Raw genomic sequence first — 20,073 nt, forward strand, 5'->3', positions numbered from 1 at the left:
ATTACTGTCATAAGCAGACATAAGTTCTCATCTCATTCTAACAATTACGTGTCTGGTATATATCCTTTTAGAATTAGACTCAAAACAACACAGTAATTATGCATTGAGACTGAGTGACAAATGCAAATGTGCCCTTTGCAAACGATCATCTCAACAACAGATATCATGGAAACTGTGATTTAAACAAAGCCTGGATCAGCAGATACTGTCAACAGTGCTGCCGGATGCTTCTCTTTAGCAGACAGAGACTCTGTAAAAACACTCTTCTGTGCTTCTAGATTCAGATCTGCCAGCGGAAACACAACCGGGCGCCTGGAGGAAAGACCTGCACTGAAAATGATCTGAGACAAACACTGAATGTAACATATCTTTATTTTTTTGGCCAAAAATGATATAAAAAATGCAAGCATCAAACGCATCAAACCACAAGTACTTAATTTACAACCATAAGTGAAATCAAACATAAAACATTGCGTAACTGTGTTTGCGAACAATCTACAATGAGAATGATAGTTTGCGCTATTACAACATAATTCACTCACGAGGACAAGCAGGAAAAAGGTGCCAGTGTAGTATGCAGTGGTTCGACAGTGTTCTGACAGTCTCAAATGGCTCGCACTAATATTTAGACAATGGAAAGACTATTAATCTCCAAAAAAGGTTCCTGTGTTTCTGTTATACTTCAATACACGCCAAAGGCTGTGAAGTGAACATGACTTGTAGAGGAAAATAAGTCTGAACACAAAAATAGACCAAATCAGCTTGCTTTTTTCGATTTTTCGATGGAATTTAAGCATAACGTGAGGCTGAAAGAATGCATGAGCACAGCTATAATCAAATATGAATTGTCCAAGTGTGGTTTAGTGTGGTAACAATAGTCCTGAAGTTATTAGAGCTCAGCTTTCTTGATGTAGATAACATGTGTGCCACATTCAACATGAAACAAGAAAACTCTGTACATTTGAACAAATCACATTCATGACTGAATGACAGGTCTCAAAATCTGTAAAAGTAACAAAAGTGGGGAAAAAAAAAGTATAGGAGCCATAAGGTTTTAGGCTAAAACGTACTGCTTCTCTTAATAAGAAGTATTATTATTCACGGCATTTATGAAAACAACATAACTTTCCCTTCACCAAATACAAAGACATGCGCAAAACAAACGAGACAACACAAAGGCTTCAGTGTAACTAACATTGATGTGAAATGAAGACGCATTTCCGCAGGCACTGCAGTTGAGGCAGAAACAGAGGGAGCTGCAATTCCCCTCAGCAGTCAAAACACAAAGAGCTACAATTTCTTTCCCTACAACTATTTACAAACAGTACATGAGCTCTGCAGTAGTTTGAGTTGGACCGTACACACAGTATTAAGTGTCAGCTCAGTATTATTGACTGAATCCCGGGGTCATGTTTATCCGGTTATCCAGGTTGGGCTGAGTTTCTTAATATCAGGGCTGTGTGTTTATGAAGACTTAGCATCTGTTATTCTCAGTGTCTTTACATGGGGTTTTTGATTAACAGCTTTTGACACTGAACTGACATTTAGTATTTGGTCCATTGGAATTTACTGGAAAATCAGGACACGACTAACCGCTATGCACATATAAAATAAAATCAAATCAAAGTAAGCTTTCTGCAGCATTATATGGAAGCCTGTTTCTGCCACTGAAAAAAAAAAAACTTTTTATCTCACAAATCTGACTTTTTTTCTCAGAATTGCATGATGCAAATTCGCATTTCAGATTTTTTTTCGCAATATGAGTTTGTATCTCGCAATTCAGACTTTTTTCTCGGTAATGCGTGATATAAACTTGGAATTTGCGAGTTATAAAGTCAGAAATGCATGATTTAACATCTTTTAAAATCAGAATTCCAAGATATAAAGTTATAATTCTGACTTTTTTTCTCAGAATTTCATGACATAAACTCGCAATTCTAAGAAAAGAATTGCAATTCTGGCTTATTTCTCACAAATGCAAATTTGTATTTCGCAATTCTGACTTTTCTTTTCTCACAATTCTGACTTTTTTCCCGCTAATGCCAGTTCGACAATTCTGACTTTTCTTGCAATTTGATTTTTTTTCTCAGAATTGTGTTATAAAAACTCACAACTGCCATTCTGAGTTTTTCTCGCAAATGCAACTTTGTATTTCACAATTCAGATTTTTTTTTCTCAAAATTGCTAGTTTAAGTCACAATGTTGAGATAATAATTGTGAGATAAACTCACAATTCAGAGAAAAAAGTCAGACTTGCAATTCTGGATTATTTCTCACAAATGCGAGTTTGCAAGTTTTTTTCAAATCTGACATAAATTCAGTCAGAATTACAATTCTGGCTTATTTCTCGCAAATGCAAATTGTGCAAAGTTTTTACAATTCTGACTTAAAAAATTAAGTCAGAATTGCAATTGTAGCTTATTTCTCACAAATGTGAGTTTGTATCTTGCAATTCTGACTTTTTTTCTCACAGTTCTGATTACTTTCTCAGAATTGCATGATATAAACTTACAATTGCAATTCTGACTTTCTGAAATTCCTAAATTTTTCTTGAAATTGCAGGCTTGTATTTCACAGTTCTGACTTTTTTCTTGCAATTCTGACTTTCTCCAACAATTGCAAATTTATATTTTGCAATTCTGACTTTTTCTTGAAATTGCAGGTTTGTATCTTGTAATTCTGACTTTTTTCTCGCAATTCTGAGAAAAAAAGTCAGAACTGTGAGATAAAGAGTCGCAATCGCATTTACTTTTTATTTAGTGGCGGAAACGGGCTTCCATAGCATTATGCAAGGACTGAAAAACTAAAATATTTTCTGAACAGAGCTTAGAAAAGCACAACTGGAACGAATAAGGTCACAAGTAGGATCAATCGCTAAACATTTGTATAATATATACATGTTTTGTGGTCTCTAAAGGACACTGGGCCTCATTTGTGAAACAAGCAAAATTAATTCCACCGTAAAAACCCTTTTTACGTAAACGATCACATTTAAATCAACGCGTTAATTAACATCATGCCTGTTGCAACAGCTTGAGGTGATGACATATTTTTGTAGGCCAACCCGGAAGTAAGCATCACCCTGGTTTCCTTGAAAATAACCGACAGGGTTTTTCCATTGACTTTTGGATTACTGAATTTCCAAAAGTCATAGAATAAACCATGAAAATATCCTGAGCTTGTATTAACCACATACCTTATTTCAGACAATTAACTTAAAACACATTCAAAAAGACCATTGAGTTCAGAACAATGGAACCTCGTTTCCAGATTTTGGCCTACAAAAATGTCATCCCTGCTGCACTCTATTGGTTTTTGATTCAACATTGTGCTCACATTAGATGTAGACAGGGTGTACGAATCTTTTTACTCAGTGATTCATTTTGCTTATGTTTAATGGATGAAGCTCATGGCCTTGAAACTGGTTGAAGAAAAACAACGGAGAACAGTAGAAAATAGAGAACAATCTTCTTTTAACGTTTACGTCCCGTTTATCCAAGCATGAATACTGCTGCTCACACACCAGATACAAAAGTACAGTCCACTTTATCCAAAAGAGGTGGCTGCTCCACAAGAGGTCCTCCAACTCTTAAGACTTGATTGTTGGGTCAGCAGGGAGGTACAGACGCCATCTTTAGTCGCCCACAAGTCTCCGCTTATGAGCTAAGGGTGCTGTTCTTTATTTCAGGAAAAAGCACCATATAATAAAGTTAAAGAGATGTTCCTTGGGTAATCTCATCATGGTAATTGCTATGTTCTTTGAATAAGAGTTAAGTACATATGGTTACCTGGTCATTGGGAGGTTTCTGTTCCCCATTGACGCCCTTCAATAGCATTGACTCCTCCGTCTTTTTTGCCTTCATCTCTACAACGATGTCTTTGTTAGTTTTCTCCTTGGCGCTGTAGGCATTAATGCTGTAGAGATTAACACACTGATACACCAGACTGCAACATTTGGCTGCACAGATATTTTATGTACAGTTGATGTCAAAAGTTTACATCCCCCTTTCAGAATTTGCAAAACGTTAATTATAGAGGGATCATTCAAAATGCATGTTATTGTTTATTTAGTACTGACCTAAATAAGATATTTCACATAAAAGATGTTTATAAAAGAGAAGATAATAGTTGGATTTACTATGGTTGGATTTACCCGGATCAAAAGTTTACACCTGTTTCTTAATACTGTGTTGCTACCTGAATGATCCACAGCTGTGTTTTTTTGTTTAGTGATAGTTGTTCATGAGTCCCTTGTTTGTCTGAACAGTTAAACTGCCTGCTGTTCTTCAGAAAAATCCTTTAGGTCCCACAAATTCTTTGGTTTTTCAGCATTTTTGTGTATTTGAACCTTTTTTAACAATGACTGTATGATTTTGAAATCCATCTTTTCACACTGAGGACAACTGAGGGACTCAAATGCAACTATTACAGAAGGTTCAAACACTCACTGATGCGTCAGAAGGAAAAACTATACATTAAGAGTCGGGGGGTAAAAAAACTTTTGAATAGAATAGAGATGTACATTTTTCTTATTTTTGCTAAATATATGCTAATTTTTTTAATTTAGTACTCCTCTACAGAGGCTACAGAAGATATTTGTTTGCCAGAAGACAAAATAAGGTACCCAAAATAAGTTTTACATTTTCAAAAAGTTTTCACCCCCCCGGCTCTTAATGCATGGTTTTTCCTTCTGGAGCATCAGTGAGCATTTGAACCTTAATAGTTGTATTGCATATGCAGTTTGCTGTTAGAATTACCCCTACAAATGTTTGGAGATTATTAGATCTAAATATTATGGTTGAACGCTTGAAAATATTTTTGCAGACAATCAAAAGTCCTGTGTATGATTTTCTTTTCTAACCCCTCCCAACTATTTAACACACTTTTATTTTTACTACTTTTTTTTTTTTTTTACTATTTATTAATATTGGTTAATGCTAATTTCTATGTACAGCACCATTCAGAAGTTTAAGGTCAGTAAAAAGTTCATTTCTATTTTTAAGTTTTTTTTTTTTTTCAGCAGGAATGTATTAAATCAATCAAAAGTGACAGTAGAGATATTTCTAATGTTACAAAATGTAAAACAAAAAGTTCTTTTTAACTTTACATTCATCAAAGAATCTTGAAAATGTTAACTATTTTTAACTTACATAACTGAAAATGTTTCTTGAGCAACAAATCATCTTATTAGAGTAATTTCCGAAGGTTTGTGTGACACTGAAGACTGAAGTGATGGCTGCTTAAAATGTAGCTTTACCAGCACAGAAATATATTACATTTTGTATATTAAAATATATAAAAACAGAACACAGTTATTCTAAACAGTTATTCTATCATTTACACAAGAGACTTACATCTTGCTGACCTTTTGAATAGTAATTTATACACATATTTAATTTATTAAGTTATATAAATTAACATTAATGCAGTATGAACAAGTAAATTTATAAAATAGCATTAAACTAGATTAATAAATGGTGTAAAAACATTTCAATCATTTACGTCATGACACCTATACTGAAACTGACGGTAAAATATTAATAAAAATTTTCATATTATTCAGTGTTTTCATGAAACAATAATAGAGATGCCCAAAGTTTTGACTGGCTATGAATGTTTCATATATCATGTTTACATGATTCTACAGGATACTATAAAGAATATCATGGCACTAAAAATAAAACAAACAAATAAATAATAATAATAATACCACGGTGCATGGTACATAAAATTAAAAAGTAACTGTACTTTCATCCATAAAAACACAAATTTACATTATAAATATGTGTAAAATATTATTAGGAAATAATTAAATGTATTATTTTACATTATTGTGTTTTAATTTTTTCTCACTATAATACCCTAATGTTAGATGTATTAATTATTTATTTTATTCCTTTTTTTTTTTTATTTTAACCAAATTATTGTTATATTTTGGTGTAATGTTGTTTTTTGTTATTTACTTTTTTTGTTGTTGTTATTCTCTAATCTTTTCCACCAATTCCCTAGCTCTTCCTTGTGGCCCCCGAGGGTCCCCACTTTAAAACCCCTGTACTAAGGTACTAAAAAACTGGATGGAAGTAAAAAGTATTACATACATTTCTTGTTTGCCTGAGCGTCCACAGGGTAACTTGCCCTTTTTGTACAGGAAGTAGAAGACACTGCCCAGGATGGCCAGCAACAGGATGCTGACAATAATCACCACAATAATCACTCCACTATTATCAACTGGGGAGACAGAACAACAGCCAACATTAGCATAACTGAATGATTTATAATAAACAAAGAACTATTACCATTCCAACAAGACACATCATTCATGCAGCTTTCAGGCAAAATATAAAAGTGAAATACCATAATAGATCACAAAATGAGCACTGGGTCACATTACACCGCACAACAACGGCTGCAACATTTGTATTCAAAACACATGCCACATGACAAGAATGCATGTCTTTGTAAATGAGACGAGTTTGGTATAACACATAATTAGAGTGTTTTAGTAAAATGGAATAAGAGACTGAGAGTCCTCAGAGTCAAATAAAGAAGCGCCATTCAGAGAAAGCGTCATCAAATGCTATAAATAAACAGAGAGAGGCGACAAACTATTGTCTGGGAATGAATTTTACGAGTTAAATCTAGTCAATAAAACAGCAGGCTGCCACCACAATCTTCACCATAATAGTTTAACAGTCTCAGTCGCAGCCCAGCACTTCAAAACATTTGCTAAAATATTCGCATACAACTAATTATACATTCATCTTGGAAAACATTCAGCGCTGGATCTGCCCCTGCTATCTGAAGTAATGTCTGCTTCAATTTTTGCTTGCTTTTTTTTCTGGCTCTATGACTTTTCTTCACACAGAATTTTAAATATGCCCAGAGGCCGACACGAAGAGCCAAGCTAACCGAGCTGCTGCGGAGGCTTCGCCATATAAAATCTATGAATTATTCACGTACATTAGATGATCTTTCATTGTTTGTTAGGGTTGGATTTTGCAGGGATGAAATGGACTTGGTGTTGATTTATAGCATACAATCCTTTCTAACAGATAAGTAGGGCGACCGAGGAGGAAAGAAATGTTACCTGAAGTTTTTCTGGCGGTTGGAGTTTGGGAGAATGGAACTGGGAGAAAACAACAGACGACATTAATATTTTTGATTCCACAGAACCAGTATCATCAAGAAATCAAACATATCCTATTCACTCTGACACTATGGCTTAATAAATTACATAGTTAAAATGCATTATTAATCAAATGATGAGACATGACTTCCTAAAGTTACAAAAGCATGTTAAAATATTAACAGGCACAACTGGTTTTACATTAATAATAATAATAATAAAAAAGTTTTTTTTGCACCAAATTAGCATATTAGAATGATTTCTGAAGGATCGCGTGACACTGAAGACTGGAGTAATGAAAATTCAGCTTCGCTTGATAGGAATAGATTACATTTTAACATATATTCAAATAGAAAACAGTTGTAATAATATTTCACAATATTACTGCTTTTACTGTATTGTTGATCAAAGAAATGCAGACTTGGTGAGCATAAAACAATTTTACCAACTCAGTCATATTAATTTTATACATTTGCAATAAATTTATAAGTGATGTGTAAAATGTAACAGTAATCTATGTATAGACATTACATTTATATAAAAATATTTTTTATATTTATATTTACAATACATTTAGTCAATTATATTTAAATGAAATATTTAATATTAAATTCCAAATATGTTACATATACAATTACAATAGGGCTGGGTTATAATGTTTAATGTCTAATGATATGTTTGCTTGTTTGTTTTGTTTAATGGTAGTTGAGTAGTGATAGGTGAGTGCCTTATTTTGTCCTGAACAGTTAAACTGCCTGCTGTTCCTCAGAAAAATCCTTCAGGTCCCACAAATTCCATGGTTTTTGCATGTGAACCCTCTCCAACAATGACTGTATGATTTTGAGATCCATCTTTCACACTGAGGACAACTGAGGGACTCATATGCAACTATTACAGAAGGTTGAAACGCTCACTGATGCTCCAGAAGGAAAAATGATGCATTAACAGCTGGGGGGTGAAAACTTTTTGAATTTGAAAATCATGGTACATTTAACTTATTTTGTCTTCTGGGAAACAAGTATCTTCTTTTCTACTTTCTACCGCTTTTGAAGCCATGTTAACGAAAGAGTATACATTTTGTCCTTACGATCCGTTTAAAAGTAAAATTCATGTATGGAGTGGCTCAAAAAATAGATCGGGAGATGCATGCAAACACGTCTACTCCATCTGCAGTCCGGAAGTCGACCCCTAAAACAAGCATCTTCTGTAGCATCTGAAGGGCAGTACTAAATGAAAAAAAATACGATATTTAGGCAAAATAAGAAAAATGTACACATTTTAATTCTGTTCAAAAGTTTTCACCCCTGGCTCTTAATGCATTGTGTCTCCTTCTGAAGCATCATTGAGCGTTTGAACCTTCTGTAATAGTTACATGTGAGTCCTCAGTGTCAAAAGATGGATCTCAAAATCTTACAGTCATTATTGGAGAGGGTTCAAATACACAAAATACTCAAAAACCAAAGAATTTGTGGAATCTGAAGGATTTTTTTGAAGAACAGCTGGTTTAACTTCTCAGGACAAACAAGGGACTCATGAACAACTATCACTAAACAAAAAAAACACAGCTGTGGATCATTCAGGTAACAACACAGTATTAAAAATACATATATAAACTTTTGAACGGGGTCATTTTTATAAATAAAGTATTATTTTCTCTTGCGGACTATATGTAAACATCTTTTATGTGAAATATCTTATTCAGGTTAGTACTAAACAAAAAATAACATGCATTTTGTATGATCCCTCTCATTTTGGTAAAAAATTAACATTCTGCAAGGTATTTGTAAACTTTTGACTTCAACTGTATTTCAGGCACAGTGCATGCCAAAATTCCTCTGGTACTGCATTACTGCTACACTACATTACCACATTATTGAAGGTTAAAATCAACTGATTTGTATAGAAATTCTTCAATTATACTCAAAGTTTTTACTTCAATTCATTGGATGGGAGGTGCGCTAAAATGTTCTGTTCATTAACTGAAAACAGGCTAGATTATTTGGTTCTTGGGATTTGACAATCGATATTGTTTCGTAAAAAACGAGAATTGATTAAAATCGAGAATTCGATATTTTTTACCCAGTTCTAATGATTAATAATTATTAATAATCACTATTATTACAGTTTTTTGTAAGAATAATCAACTGGATGTCCTGATTTTCAGTGTAAATACGAAAATTCGACTCTTACTGCTCGTGATGCTGTAAGTCTTGGTTTCTACTCCTAAGTCATTTGTGGAATTGCAGATGGCAACAGTGTCAGTGGTGACTTTAAGCGTCACAACGCTTTGGACTTGATCCTCTGTCTCTCTTTTAACAACCTCTCGCCAGCTCTGAGACTGCAACACACACACATAAACAACAAAACGTCAATCCACGGGTCAGTGTAACATGAGCAGAGGGCTGAGAGGAAATCTGTGTTACCTGACTGCCGGTGATGCTCCAGGTGATGGTGGGTTTAGGCTGACCTCTCACCTCACAGCTCAAATTCACCCAACCCCCGACTTTCTCTGTCAGCTCAATATCCCTCTCCGCATCCTTTATCTGAGGCGCGCCTGGAAGAACAAATCCAGTAACAATTTTAGAAATATAATGATGTTAAAGCTCTGTGGTGAGATTCTTCTTGAGCTCTTCCTCACCCTGTACGATGATATGGACTGAACCGCTGGTCAGCAGGCCTGGAAGAGCCGCAACAGTCACCTCACAGTCATACTGTCCAGCTGTGTCAAACGTGGCGTCCTGCAGCTTCATTACGTGTCCTCTTTCGACCTCAATCCCATCCTACACACAAATAAACGTGTGCAAACAAATGTAGTGAAGAACGGACGAGTGAAACGAAGCTCTAAACAGAATGTGGGAGATCAAATGAACGTGTCTAGACTGCCGAAAGATGCGTGAATCACACTGCAGCGTTACCTTAAACCACACAGTAGTCGTCTCTAAAGACGACAGGGCATTGCAGGTGGCTGTCAGATCCTCTCCTTTCAGCATGACCTCTGAGTCTTTGGGCATCACCACAGCTGGGTCCAGATCTGAGTACACACACACATAAATGGTCAGAAATTCAGAGAAAAAGTCTTGTTGTGAGCCTGACTTGAATTATATCAGCTTCATTTAATGAGGGTGAGTAAATGATGACAGCATTGTTAATTTGGGATGAAGCATTTCTTTCATATTGCTCCAGCAAAATATCACTTTTAAAAAGAAAAAAAAAATCCTTTTTTTAACCCTTTAACTGTCACCCCCCATTTTTAAACATAGGCGTAAAAGTGCACTATCCAAATTAAATTGTTATAATTCATGAATGCTTCTGAATACAGACCTAAGGTTGGACTCTTTTTTTAAAGAAGACAATCAGCGGATTATTGCAAAAGTGAAATCCTTTCAAAATATTAAAGTACCAAAAAGCTACAGAAGTTTAATTTTACTGTATAGAAAATTTACTGTACTGATTTTATTGTATTTTATATACAATAAATATTTTACATAACAGGATTTACTCTAAAATTGCTATAAAATTAAAGCCTTGTGTCTAAATAAGTTATGTTCCGAATTTGAAGTTGATATAAAAAAAACTGAGGTTCCTGTGAGATTTTATTTAGGGAGTTTTACCACAAATAGCCACCGGGTGCATTTTTCTGTTACAAATGTCTAAATTTCTGTTCACAAAGTAACCACCAAATATGGAATCTTGAGACTCAGACCTTTCCAATGTTTTTTTGTCAAGATTATAAAAAGTTTTGATTGTAAAATACTGTAATGCATTTTGTAATATGACACTTGGCACTGCCCACTAAAGGGGAGGAGACGGCCAAATGATTTTAAAGTACCATAGTGACGCAATGTCTGATTTTAAAACAGTTTTCACAGGATGAATCTTGGGCTTTCAAATTATATATAATTGATAATGATCACTATTACTTATTATTTGATAAAGAAAAAAGAATAGGAAAAAAACAATGCCAAGCGTCCCACAGGTGGGATGGTGACAGTTATTTAATGAAATAATTAATTATAAGAATGAAGTAATAGAACTGAAACAAATGTATATATTTTGGAACATAAATTGAAAATGTGGAACAATGGAGGTGTAGTCAAAATTTTTATTTATTTATTTTTTTTTGTTTTGATTTTCAACTCTTACTGCTAATAATATTGGTCCCTTTATTTGTCCTTTTTTTCTAATTTCTCAATCACTTTGAAAAAAAAAATGTAAAATTAATACTAATACTAATAATTATTACCATTCAGAAAATTTGGAGGACATTATTATAAATATGTTGAAATTTTTTTTTTGAATTTTGTTTTTGGACACCATAATATATTTTTTCTTTCATGGATGATTTTTATGGATAAATAGAAAGTTCAAAAGAGCAGCATACATTTCAAATAGAATGTGTTTGTAATATTACAAATGTCTTTAGTATTATTTTTAAAAATGTTAATGCATTCTTTCTCAATAAAACTATTAAATAAAAAATCTTACTGACCCCAGACTTTTGAACAGTGGAGTAAATGTTAATTATCCAGCAACAATACTGACAGTTGATTAGGTTATGGTGGTGTGATTTTTTTCTAGTTTCCAGATCTGTGTGTGTAAAATTGAGAAGCTGGAAGTTGAACTTACAATGCACAGTGAGCTGTAGGGTGTCCACCACCTCGTCATGGTTCACAACACGCTTGTCCAGAGAGTGACATTCATACACACCACTATCTGCACGAGACACTTCTTTCAGAACCAGCAGCCCCTGATAGGAATCCAGCTCCACATCTGACTGTTATGAGCAAGATACAAACAGTGTGAATGTCTGTCATACCGAAATTAAGATTTTACTTATGATCTCAAAGCTGTTTAAATATTTCTACTTAAAGGGATAGTTGACCCAAAAATTTAAATTCTGTCATTGATTGATTACTCTCATTTTGTTCCAAACCTGTAAGACCTTTTGTTCATCTTTGGAACGCTAATTAAGATATTTTTGATGAAATTTTGACCCTGAATAGACAGCAACAGAACTGGCACGTTCAAGGCCGAAAAAGGCAGTAAGGACATCGATAAAATAGTCCATGTGATATCAGTGGTTTAACCGTAATGTTATGAAGCTACAAGAATACTTTTTCTGCGCCAAGAAAACAAAAACAAATGACTTTATTCAACAATTTCTTCATCAGTCTTCGATGCACATTCACAAGAATACCACGCATGCATGTGCAATTAAAATATACACCTTAACTGTTTTTTGTCTGTAAACCACAAGTAATATTATACAGTGAGTAACATGAAAATTAAAATATTTCAAAAAATAAAAAAACGATATATATTACAATTATTATATATTAGAGTTATATAATATATTTGTTAAAAAAAGCGCCATCATTGAATTCTTTGACAAATTAATTAATTAATTAATTAATTAATTAAAACTCTATGATTATTTTAACATTATTTCTGGACTAATTAGTGTTAATTACTGTTGTCTCCTTCAATAATGTTACATTAATGAACACTGACATTTACAGTGCCCTCCACTAATATTGGCACCCTTGGTAAATATGAGCAAAGGTGGCTGTAAGAATAAATCTGCATTGTTTATCCTTTTAATCTTTCATTCAAAAAATTCACAATATTCTAACCTATCATTTAAGTAAAACCATGGAAAGCAGGGGGAAAATCTCTTTATGAAATAACTGTTTTTCTGTTTTTCATGTTGACCACAATTATTGGCACCCAATTATTGCAACGTCCTTTATTCAGGATGACAGCTCTGTGTTTTCTCCTTTAATGCCTGAAGAGTTTGGAGAACACCTGACAAGAGATCAGAGACCATTCCTTCAAACAGAAACTCTTCAGATCCTTCAGTTTCACAGCTCCATGCTGGTGCTTCTTCTCTTCAGTTCACCTCACGCATTTTCTATAGGGTTCAGGTCAGGCAACTGGGATGGCCATGGCAGAAGCTTCATTTTATGCTCAGTGACACATTTTTTGTGTTGATTTTGATGTTCGATTTGGATCACTGTCCTGATGGAGGATCCAACCACAGCTCATTATAGAACTACTAACAGATGCAGTCAGGTTTACATTTTTTATCTGCTGGTATTTGCTAGAATCCATGATGCCATGTATCTGAACAAGATGTCCAGGACCTCTGGCAGGAAAATAAGCCCACAACATTAAAGATCCAGCAGTATATTTAACCGTGGGCATGGGGTACTTTTTGTACCAAACCTATCTTGAGTGTTTGCTGCCAGAAAGCTCTTTTTTTTAGTTTCATCTGACCACAGAAGCCATTCCCATTTGAAATTCAAGATGTGTCTGACAACTGAATATGCTTTTGTTTTTGGATGAGCAAGGAGGATTTTTCTTAAAACCCTCCTGAACAACATGTGGTGACGTAGGGGCTGTTTGAATTTTTTTTTTTTTAGTCTTTTGGCCCCAAGACTCAACTAATCTCTGCAACTCTCCTGCTGTGGTCCCTGGAGAGTCTTTGGACACTTAAACTCTCCTCCTCATCATGCATTAGAACGATATAGACACACATCCTTTTCCAGGCAGATTTGTAACATCTTTAGTTGATTGGAATTCTTAATTATTGTCCTAATGATAGAAATTGGGATTTTCAATGCTTTAGCTCTTTTCTTACAGCCACTTTCTATTTTGTGAAGCTCAACAATCTTGTTCTGCACATCAGAACTATATTATTTGGTTTTATTCCTTGGATGATTAAGAAAATTTGGCCTTTATGCTCCTCATATTTATAATCCTGTGAAACAGGAAGTTATTGCTGGACAATATCATACTCCTATTCATTCTAGTGTGCTAAATAAATGCAAATATGAATGGGAATATACTTCAGAAATATTTTACTCATTATAATTTCTAAGGGTGCCAATAATTGTGCCCAACATGCATATGAGAAAAACATTTATTTCATAATGTAAGTTTCCCCCCACTTTTAATTGTTTTACTTCAATGAAAGGTTAGCATTTTGTGAATTTTTTGAATGTAAGATCATAAAGATAAACAAAGCAGATTTATTTTCATAGCAGTCTTTGCTCATATTTACCAAAGGTGCCAATATTAGTGGAGGGCATTGTATGTGACTTAGTATGTAATGGTTCAGTCCAAATGATTTTAGCTATGAAAACAGTCTGCTTTAATAAGGTTCATTAGCTATAATTTAGTTATTTTAGAAAAAAAATTAACTAAAAGCAGTTAGACACAATTATAGACCGCCTTTTTGGCATAGATTGGCATAGAATATTTTACGTCATTTAAAGGGAATCCTGGGTATTAAGACTTGTATGGCTTAATATAACGTAAATTATGTCTCTTTCTTACTAAAATATGTAGTAGAAAACCTATGAAAGATTTGCGTTATTTTAAAAATTCACATCGTTTTATACATATTTTGGACTATGGGGGGCACCATTATTTTGATTACTTAAAACAGTTGCACTCTGTGAGCTATCTGTTGCTTTTTTTTGTTTACCGCAACACAATTAGGAATAAGCTACTTGGAAAATAAAATACAGATATGATCATTGTGCGGATTTTGGTTGTCAGTCAAAAGGCAACAAGAGAAGCGATATAAGTCTTCATTGCTTTCCTAGTAATAAGACCAGGAGAAAAGAATGGGAAGATGCCTGTGGACAAATAAAACTTCCTAAAGACCAGCATCTTTGTTCTTTCCACTTCATCCCTGATGCCTTTGAGGCTTTTAGTAGACCACAGCTGCTGAAAGAGCTTATACACGATGTAAACATGACAACGCTTGTCATGACACCACAGCCACTGAAGAAGTTTTCGCATTTCGAGTTTCAAAATCGATGGTATGGGATTTGGTTTAAGCCTATTCTTATATCCGTCACCACGTATAATCTCTTTCAGTATCTGTGGTCATCATATCAGAATTTTGTTTTTAGAGTTGTGTTGCAGTAAAAATAGCAACAGATAGTGCCAGTATCTCACATCATTATGCAAATAACGATTTTTTGGTAACGTAAATCTTTCATGGGGTTTCTACTATATATTTCAGTAAGAGACATCATTTATAGTATATTAAGCCATAAAAGTCTTAATACTCAGGGTTCCCTACAAAACGGCAGTTGTTTTGAGATAATTGGTACTATTCCTCTAATTTAAAGGAACACTCCACTTTTTTTTTTAAAAAAGGCTCATTTTCCAACTCCCCTAGAGTTAAACACTTGAGTTTTACCATTTTCGAATCCATTCAGCCAATCTCCACGTCTGGTGGTAGCACTTTTAGCATAGCTTGAGGGCTGTACAGTGCGACATATATCGTTGCACATGCTACGAAAAATCAGGTATGTGCGATGAATAAATTTACCACTGTAGCACACGTGCGATACAGCTTTGCGTGTTCATTACACAGCCGCTTAGAAGTGTGAAGTAATTTAGTTGTTTTTCGTTGTTAGTACGATGAATTTTGATCGTGGATGGTTGAGATGTTTCCATTATCTTTTTTTGAAGAAATATCGTAGTACTGTGCTACAACGCACATTCTATCAGTTGCAGTTCTGGCGCATCCACCTCACCTGGCTGCCTTAAAATTTTAAGTTCAGTCAACTCAAAAAATGTTTATTCAACTTGAAATGTTAAATTATACTAAGTGACAACTTAGATATTTGAGTTGAATCAACTTAAAATTTTAAGGCAGCTGGGTTACTTACCCATCTGTTAAGTTTAGCAAACACAAATATCTAAGTTGTTACTTAGTACAACTTAACATTTCAAATTGACTAAACTTATTTGAGTTGACTGAACTTAAAATTTTAAGGCAGCAGGGTAACAAATTATTTTTAGCTGACTCAACAAATTGTTTTTTATTTTTTACAGTGTACTGTCAAAAACGCATAAGGTTTACATCTAAACACAGTAGGTTGTGTCTTAAAATGAAAGTAAACTGCTGAGAGAGAAACGGATGCGTTCAGCTCTTAAAGCGACAGAACAAAACATGGTGTCGATTGTCATTAAAGAAATAGTTCACCCAAAAATAAAATGTCATTATTTTACTTACATGTTGTCCCAAACCTGTATTAATTTCTTTCTTGTTCATCATGTACTAAGACTGACGCAAAATGAAAAGTTACGATTTTCTAGGCCGATATGGCTAGGAACTATACTCTCATTCCGGCGTAATAATCAAGGAACTTTGCTGCCGTACCATGGATGCAGCAGGCGCAATGATATTATGCAGCGCCTAAAAAATAGTCTTCCTGTGCAAGCAGGTGGTCACTTTGGTTATGTTGACGAAAGTAATATGCGTAATATCATTGTGCCTAACTCTTTGGTTATTTTTGAGCGAGATGCTAATGGTCTAATCAGATTCAATGATCTATGCTAAGCTATGCTAAAAATGCTACCGCTAGACCCAGAGATTGGCTGAATGTATTCAAAAACGTTTTTGTCATATTGTCATTAAAGCAATTGCATTTTAAACACATACTTAGAGCTGCAAATCAGTATTGGTACTGTTCACCCTCCGCCCATCAAGCACATTGTCTAGGCCAGACGTCTGCTATGTCCGCTTCTTCTCAATGCTTTACAGCCTCCCATTCAGAAAAAACGCGTTCAGATAAAAGAGAAAAAGAGGCTATTCTCACTTGTTCTCGGTTGAAAATGATGGGTGCTGGGGGGTTCCCATCGCCCTGACAACGGATCTCCACTGTGTCCCCCTCTTTGACCAAGCCCTCGGGCGATTCTTTCCATATCTTCACACTGGTCGTGGGGTCTACATGACATACGCACATACACAAAGACCAAGGGGCCATGAATCTTATTTCATTCAAATGTATCTCGCCATAGGCAACATAATTTTCATAGTTATTTAGTCAGCACTGACAAAGCTTCCTTTGTAGCTGTATCATTATAAACACAACTCAAACCTCTGACTAGTGCTGGCTAGTAAATCACTACATGTAATCTGGATTATGTAATTTGGGAAACCCTAACCGAATATGATGTTTAATGAACTTCTTTTTGTTGATAACAAAGAATGGAACATATTTTCTTTCTCGTTCTATTTTTATATCACTGTGATACAAAATAATTCTATTTAAATCAATGTGACGAGTCAAAAATCTAATAGTTTGTATGTGATACACAAAGAGTGTTATCAGCTTTAAATAATTTAGTTTTTCCTCAATGAAAGTGTAAACACAATGTGAAATGATAGAATCACAATGCGACAGATATAAAAACCCAAGCATCCATGCAGTGTTATTTAGCTTGTTACAGCTTTAAGAGTTAGAAGATATCACATTCCACTTCATCAAGAACTTTTAATCATAAATGGACTTACAGTGAACTGTAATATTGATGCCTTTGGACTCGGATGTCCTGACAGCTCCTGGGACAAAATAGCTGACTTCACAGGAAAAGTGGGCGTCTTTGTCTTCCTTGGTGACCTTATAATGCAATTCACTCTGTACTGTATATAGACCGCTGGATTCCCTTGTCACTAGCGTCACCACGTTCGCCACTGACACAAACATACGCACAACCAGACGTACATTCACATTACTGGCAAACTATAAGAAGAAACAGAACTTAATTCTTCATAAAACCCTGCTGGAAAAACTAGGTCAAACCATCTTTAGGAGTTTAGCTGGTTTTTGGAACACTGTAGCTTGTTTAGTGTGGTTTACCAACTCAAAACTGCTTGACTAAGATGGTCTACCAGGCCAATACAAGTTTTACCAGCTGGCAGTCCAGCTGACCAAACATCAAAGCCTGGACCAGCCAATGACCTAATAACCAGCTACTGCTCTAAAGTAAAGATATGAATTTTCTTTATAGGGCATTAATTGGATTTTGAACAACAGAGATTTTTTTTTAATCAATAAAAGATGATATTAGATAATTAATTGTGCATGTTTATTTACTTTATCTTTTATATGTAGATTACCTTAATTGTCTTTTAACACTAACTTGAAATGAAAGTTAATTGTAATCTTTAGCAAATCTCCAATTGAATGCCTATTTTTCATATTGTATATTATAATATTGTGATGCCTTAAATTATTTGTGGTATTTAAAACTATTCATTTTAGCTTTAAGGTTTATATTTTTAATTTGAACAAAAATATAAAAATTGCACCAAATTTGTTATTTATTTATCTGCCATTTGTCAGTTAATGGCCACAACATAAAAAGTATTCAGCTTATAATTTTAATTTATGTACATTACTAGTCTCAGAAGTAAATTTTTAAGGTAGAATTACACATATAAATTCATATTATCTTCATATAATTTACACTAATGAGTTTTGTACAATAACACAAGGAGTAGCTATATGAATATGTAAAAAATGTGCAAATTAAATGTGTGTTTAGAAAGTAAATAAGGAAATTTTAAGGTTGATTTGATGTTACTTTGGCTTGGTTTTTCTAGATTTTCCAGTAGGGGTCATGAATGTTTATATACTGTTTAAAAGTTTGGAAATTAAAAATTATGTTTTTTTCAGTTATGTTTTTCAGATTATATCCTGAAAGCAGTATCATGATTTCAATCAATTAATCAATCAATCAAATCAATCAATCAATCAATCAATCAATCAATCAATCAATAAATAATATATAATAATATAAAATTAAATAAATAATAAAATTAAATAAATACAATAATAAGACATTGTTAAAAATAAGAAACGTTTCTAAAGCAGCAAATCAGCACATTCAAATGATTTCTGAAGGATCATGTGACACTAAAGACTGGAGCAATGATGCTGAAAATTCAACTTTTCCATTACAGGAATAAATTACATTTTAAAACATATTAAAATGGTTTGAGTGAATTGTAAAAATATTTCATAATAAAAACCTGCTGACCCCAAACTTTAGGATGGTTGTAGAAATTAATTAATATGAATTGGTATTATTAATATTACCAATTAAAAAATGCAAAAAAATGCATGATGATAATAATACACAGCACATAGGTAATAAATCTGTCAGTGATGAGGTCTGTGTGGAACATCCAGTATTAATTTTACTCACAGCCAATAGCAGGGTGGATGGGGATGTGATCACGGTACCATGTGATGTTTGGCTTGGGAAAGCCTTCTCTGGTCTCACAAGATGCAATCTATCCAAATAAGAGATGTGTCAGCTTAAACTCATTATATATAAACCTTACAAACATTATATATGCACACAGAGTGAATCTGAGTTCATGACATACCCTGGCTGGAGAGTCACCAGACACAGAAACTCCAGAGAGGACACCTTCAATGACGGGAGGCTCTGGGGGATCTGAAAACAGCAAGATAATATTTATTCCTATATGTGAAGGAAATGAAGCAACAGTATTGAGACATTTAGTAAGAATGTTCAACTGACATGATTAGAGTGAGAGACTTACCAAAAACTTTCAAGAGAGTCCTGCCCTCTCCATTGCCTTTTGCCAGTCCACTGACCTGACAGAAAAACTCTCTTTCATCAGACAGCTTAACGTCCTGAATGGTCAGAGTTTCTCCATCGCTGCTTGCTCGCACACTGATACGATTGCTGTAGCTCGTGTTCTCATCCACCTTCTGCATGGTCAGGTCGCTGAAGGAGATCCTCACCCGATGACCTTCACGCTCCCGCTGAGAATTACGGGAAGTAAAACTTGGTAAATGGTCTGTAGATATGACTCGAGTGCCTCATTCAAATGCAAGTCTAAGGGACTTTTAATCATTTTAATGAAATTCGAAGGTCTGAACATATATGGAAAGTGTTAGTTGACCCAAAAATGGAAATTCTGTCATCATTTATTCATCCATGTAAACCTGCAATTGTGAAAAAAAAAAACGTTATAACTGCGAGACATAAACATTTACATCTCACAATTCTGACTTTTTCTCACAATTGAGTTTATAGCTCACAATTTTTTTTTGCAATTGTGTTTATTTCACAGTTTTGACTTTTTCTTACAATTGTGAGTT

The 20,073-nt window shown here is 34.2% G+C and overlaps 1 protein-coding gene across 3 annotated transcripts in view; it reads right to left on the reverse strand.

The window, feature by feature from the left end:
* Nucleotides 1-354: 354 nt before the first annotated feature.
* mcama (melanoma cell adhesion molecule a) overlaps nucleotides 355-20,073 on the reverse strand; it is a 70,704-nt gene continuing 50,985 nt past the window's right edge. The window contains exons 3-16 of one of the 3 annotated variants that reach the window (XM_051108811.1): nucleotides 19,509-19,734; nucleotides 19,329-19,399; nucleotides 19,145-19,232; nucleotides 17,448-17,627; nucleotides 16,750-16,877; nucleotides 11,753-11,900; nucleotides 10,042-10,157; nucleotides 9,765-9,906; nucleotides 9,550-9,680; nucleotides 9,317-9,464; nucleotides 7,088-7,126; nucleotides 6,099-6,228; nucleotides 3,789-3,915; nucleotides 355-3,672 (exon numbers count right to left, since the gene is read on the reverse strand). In XM_051108811.1, coding sequence (XP_050964768.1) covers nucleotides 3,664-3,672; nucleotides 3,789-3,915; nucleotides 6,099-6,228; nucleotides 7,088-7,126; nucleotides 9,317-9,464; nucleotides 9,550-9,680; nucleotides 9,765-9,906; nucleotides 10,042-10,157; nucleotides 11,753-11,900; nucleotides 16,750-16,877; nucleotides 17,448-17,627; nucleotides 19,145-19,232; nucleotides 19,329-19,399; nucleotides 19,509-19,734 — 1,683 coding nt within the window. In that variant the 3' untranslated portion in view covers nucleotides 355-3,663. Of the gene's footprint in view, nucleotides 3,678-3,788; nucleotides 3,916-6,098; nucleotides 6,229-7,087; nucleotides 7,127-9,316; nucleotides 9,465-9,549; nucleotides 9,681-9,764; nucleotides 9,907-10,041; nucleotides 10,158-11,752; nucleotides 11,901-16,749; nucleotides 16,878-17,447; nucleotides 17,628-19,144; nucleotides 19,233-19,328; nucleotides 19,400-19,508; nucleotides 19,735-20,073 lie in introns of all 3 variants that reach the window. The other 2 variants (XM_051108812.1, XM_051108810.1) reach the window with 2 other exon arrangements.

This window comes from Labeo rohita, chromosome 5, assembly GCF_022985175.1.
Source record: "Labeo rohita strain BAU-BD-2019 chromosome 5, IGBB_LRoh.1.0, whole genome shotgun sequence".
Taxonomy (NCBI): domain Eukaryota; kingdom Metazoa; phylum Chordata; class Actinopteri; order Cypriniformes; family Cyprinidae; genus Labeo; species Labeo rohita.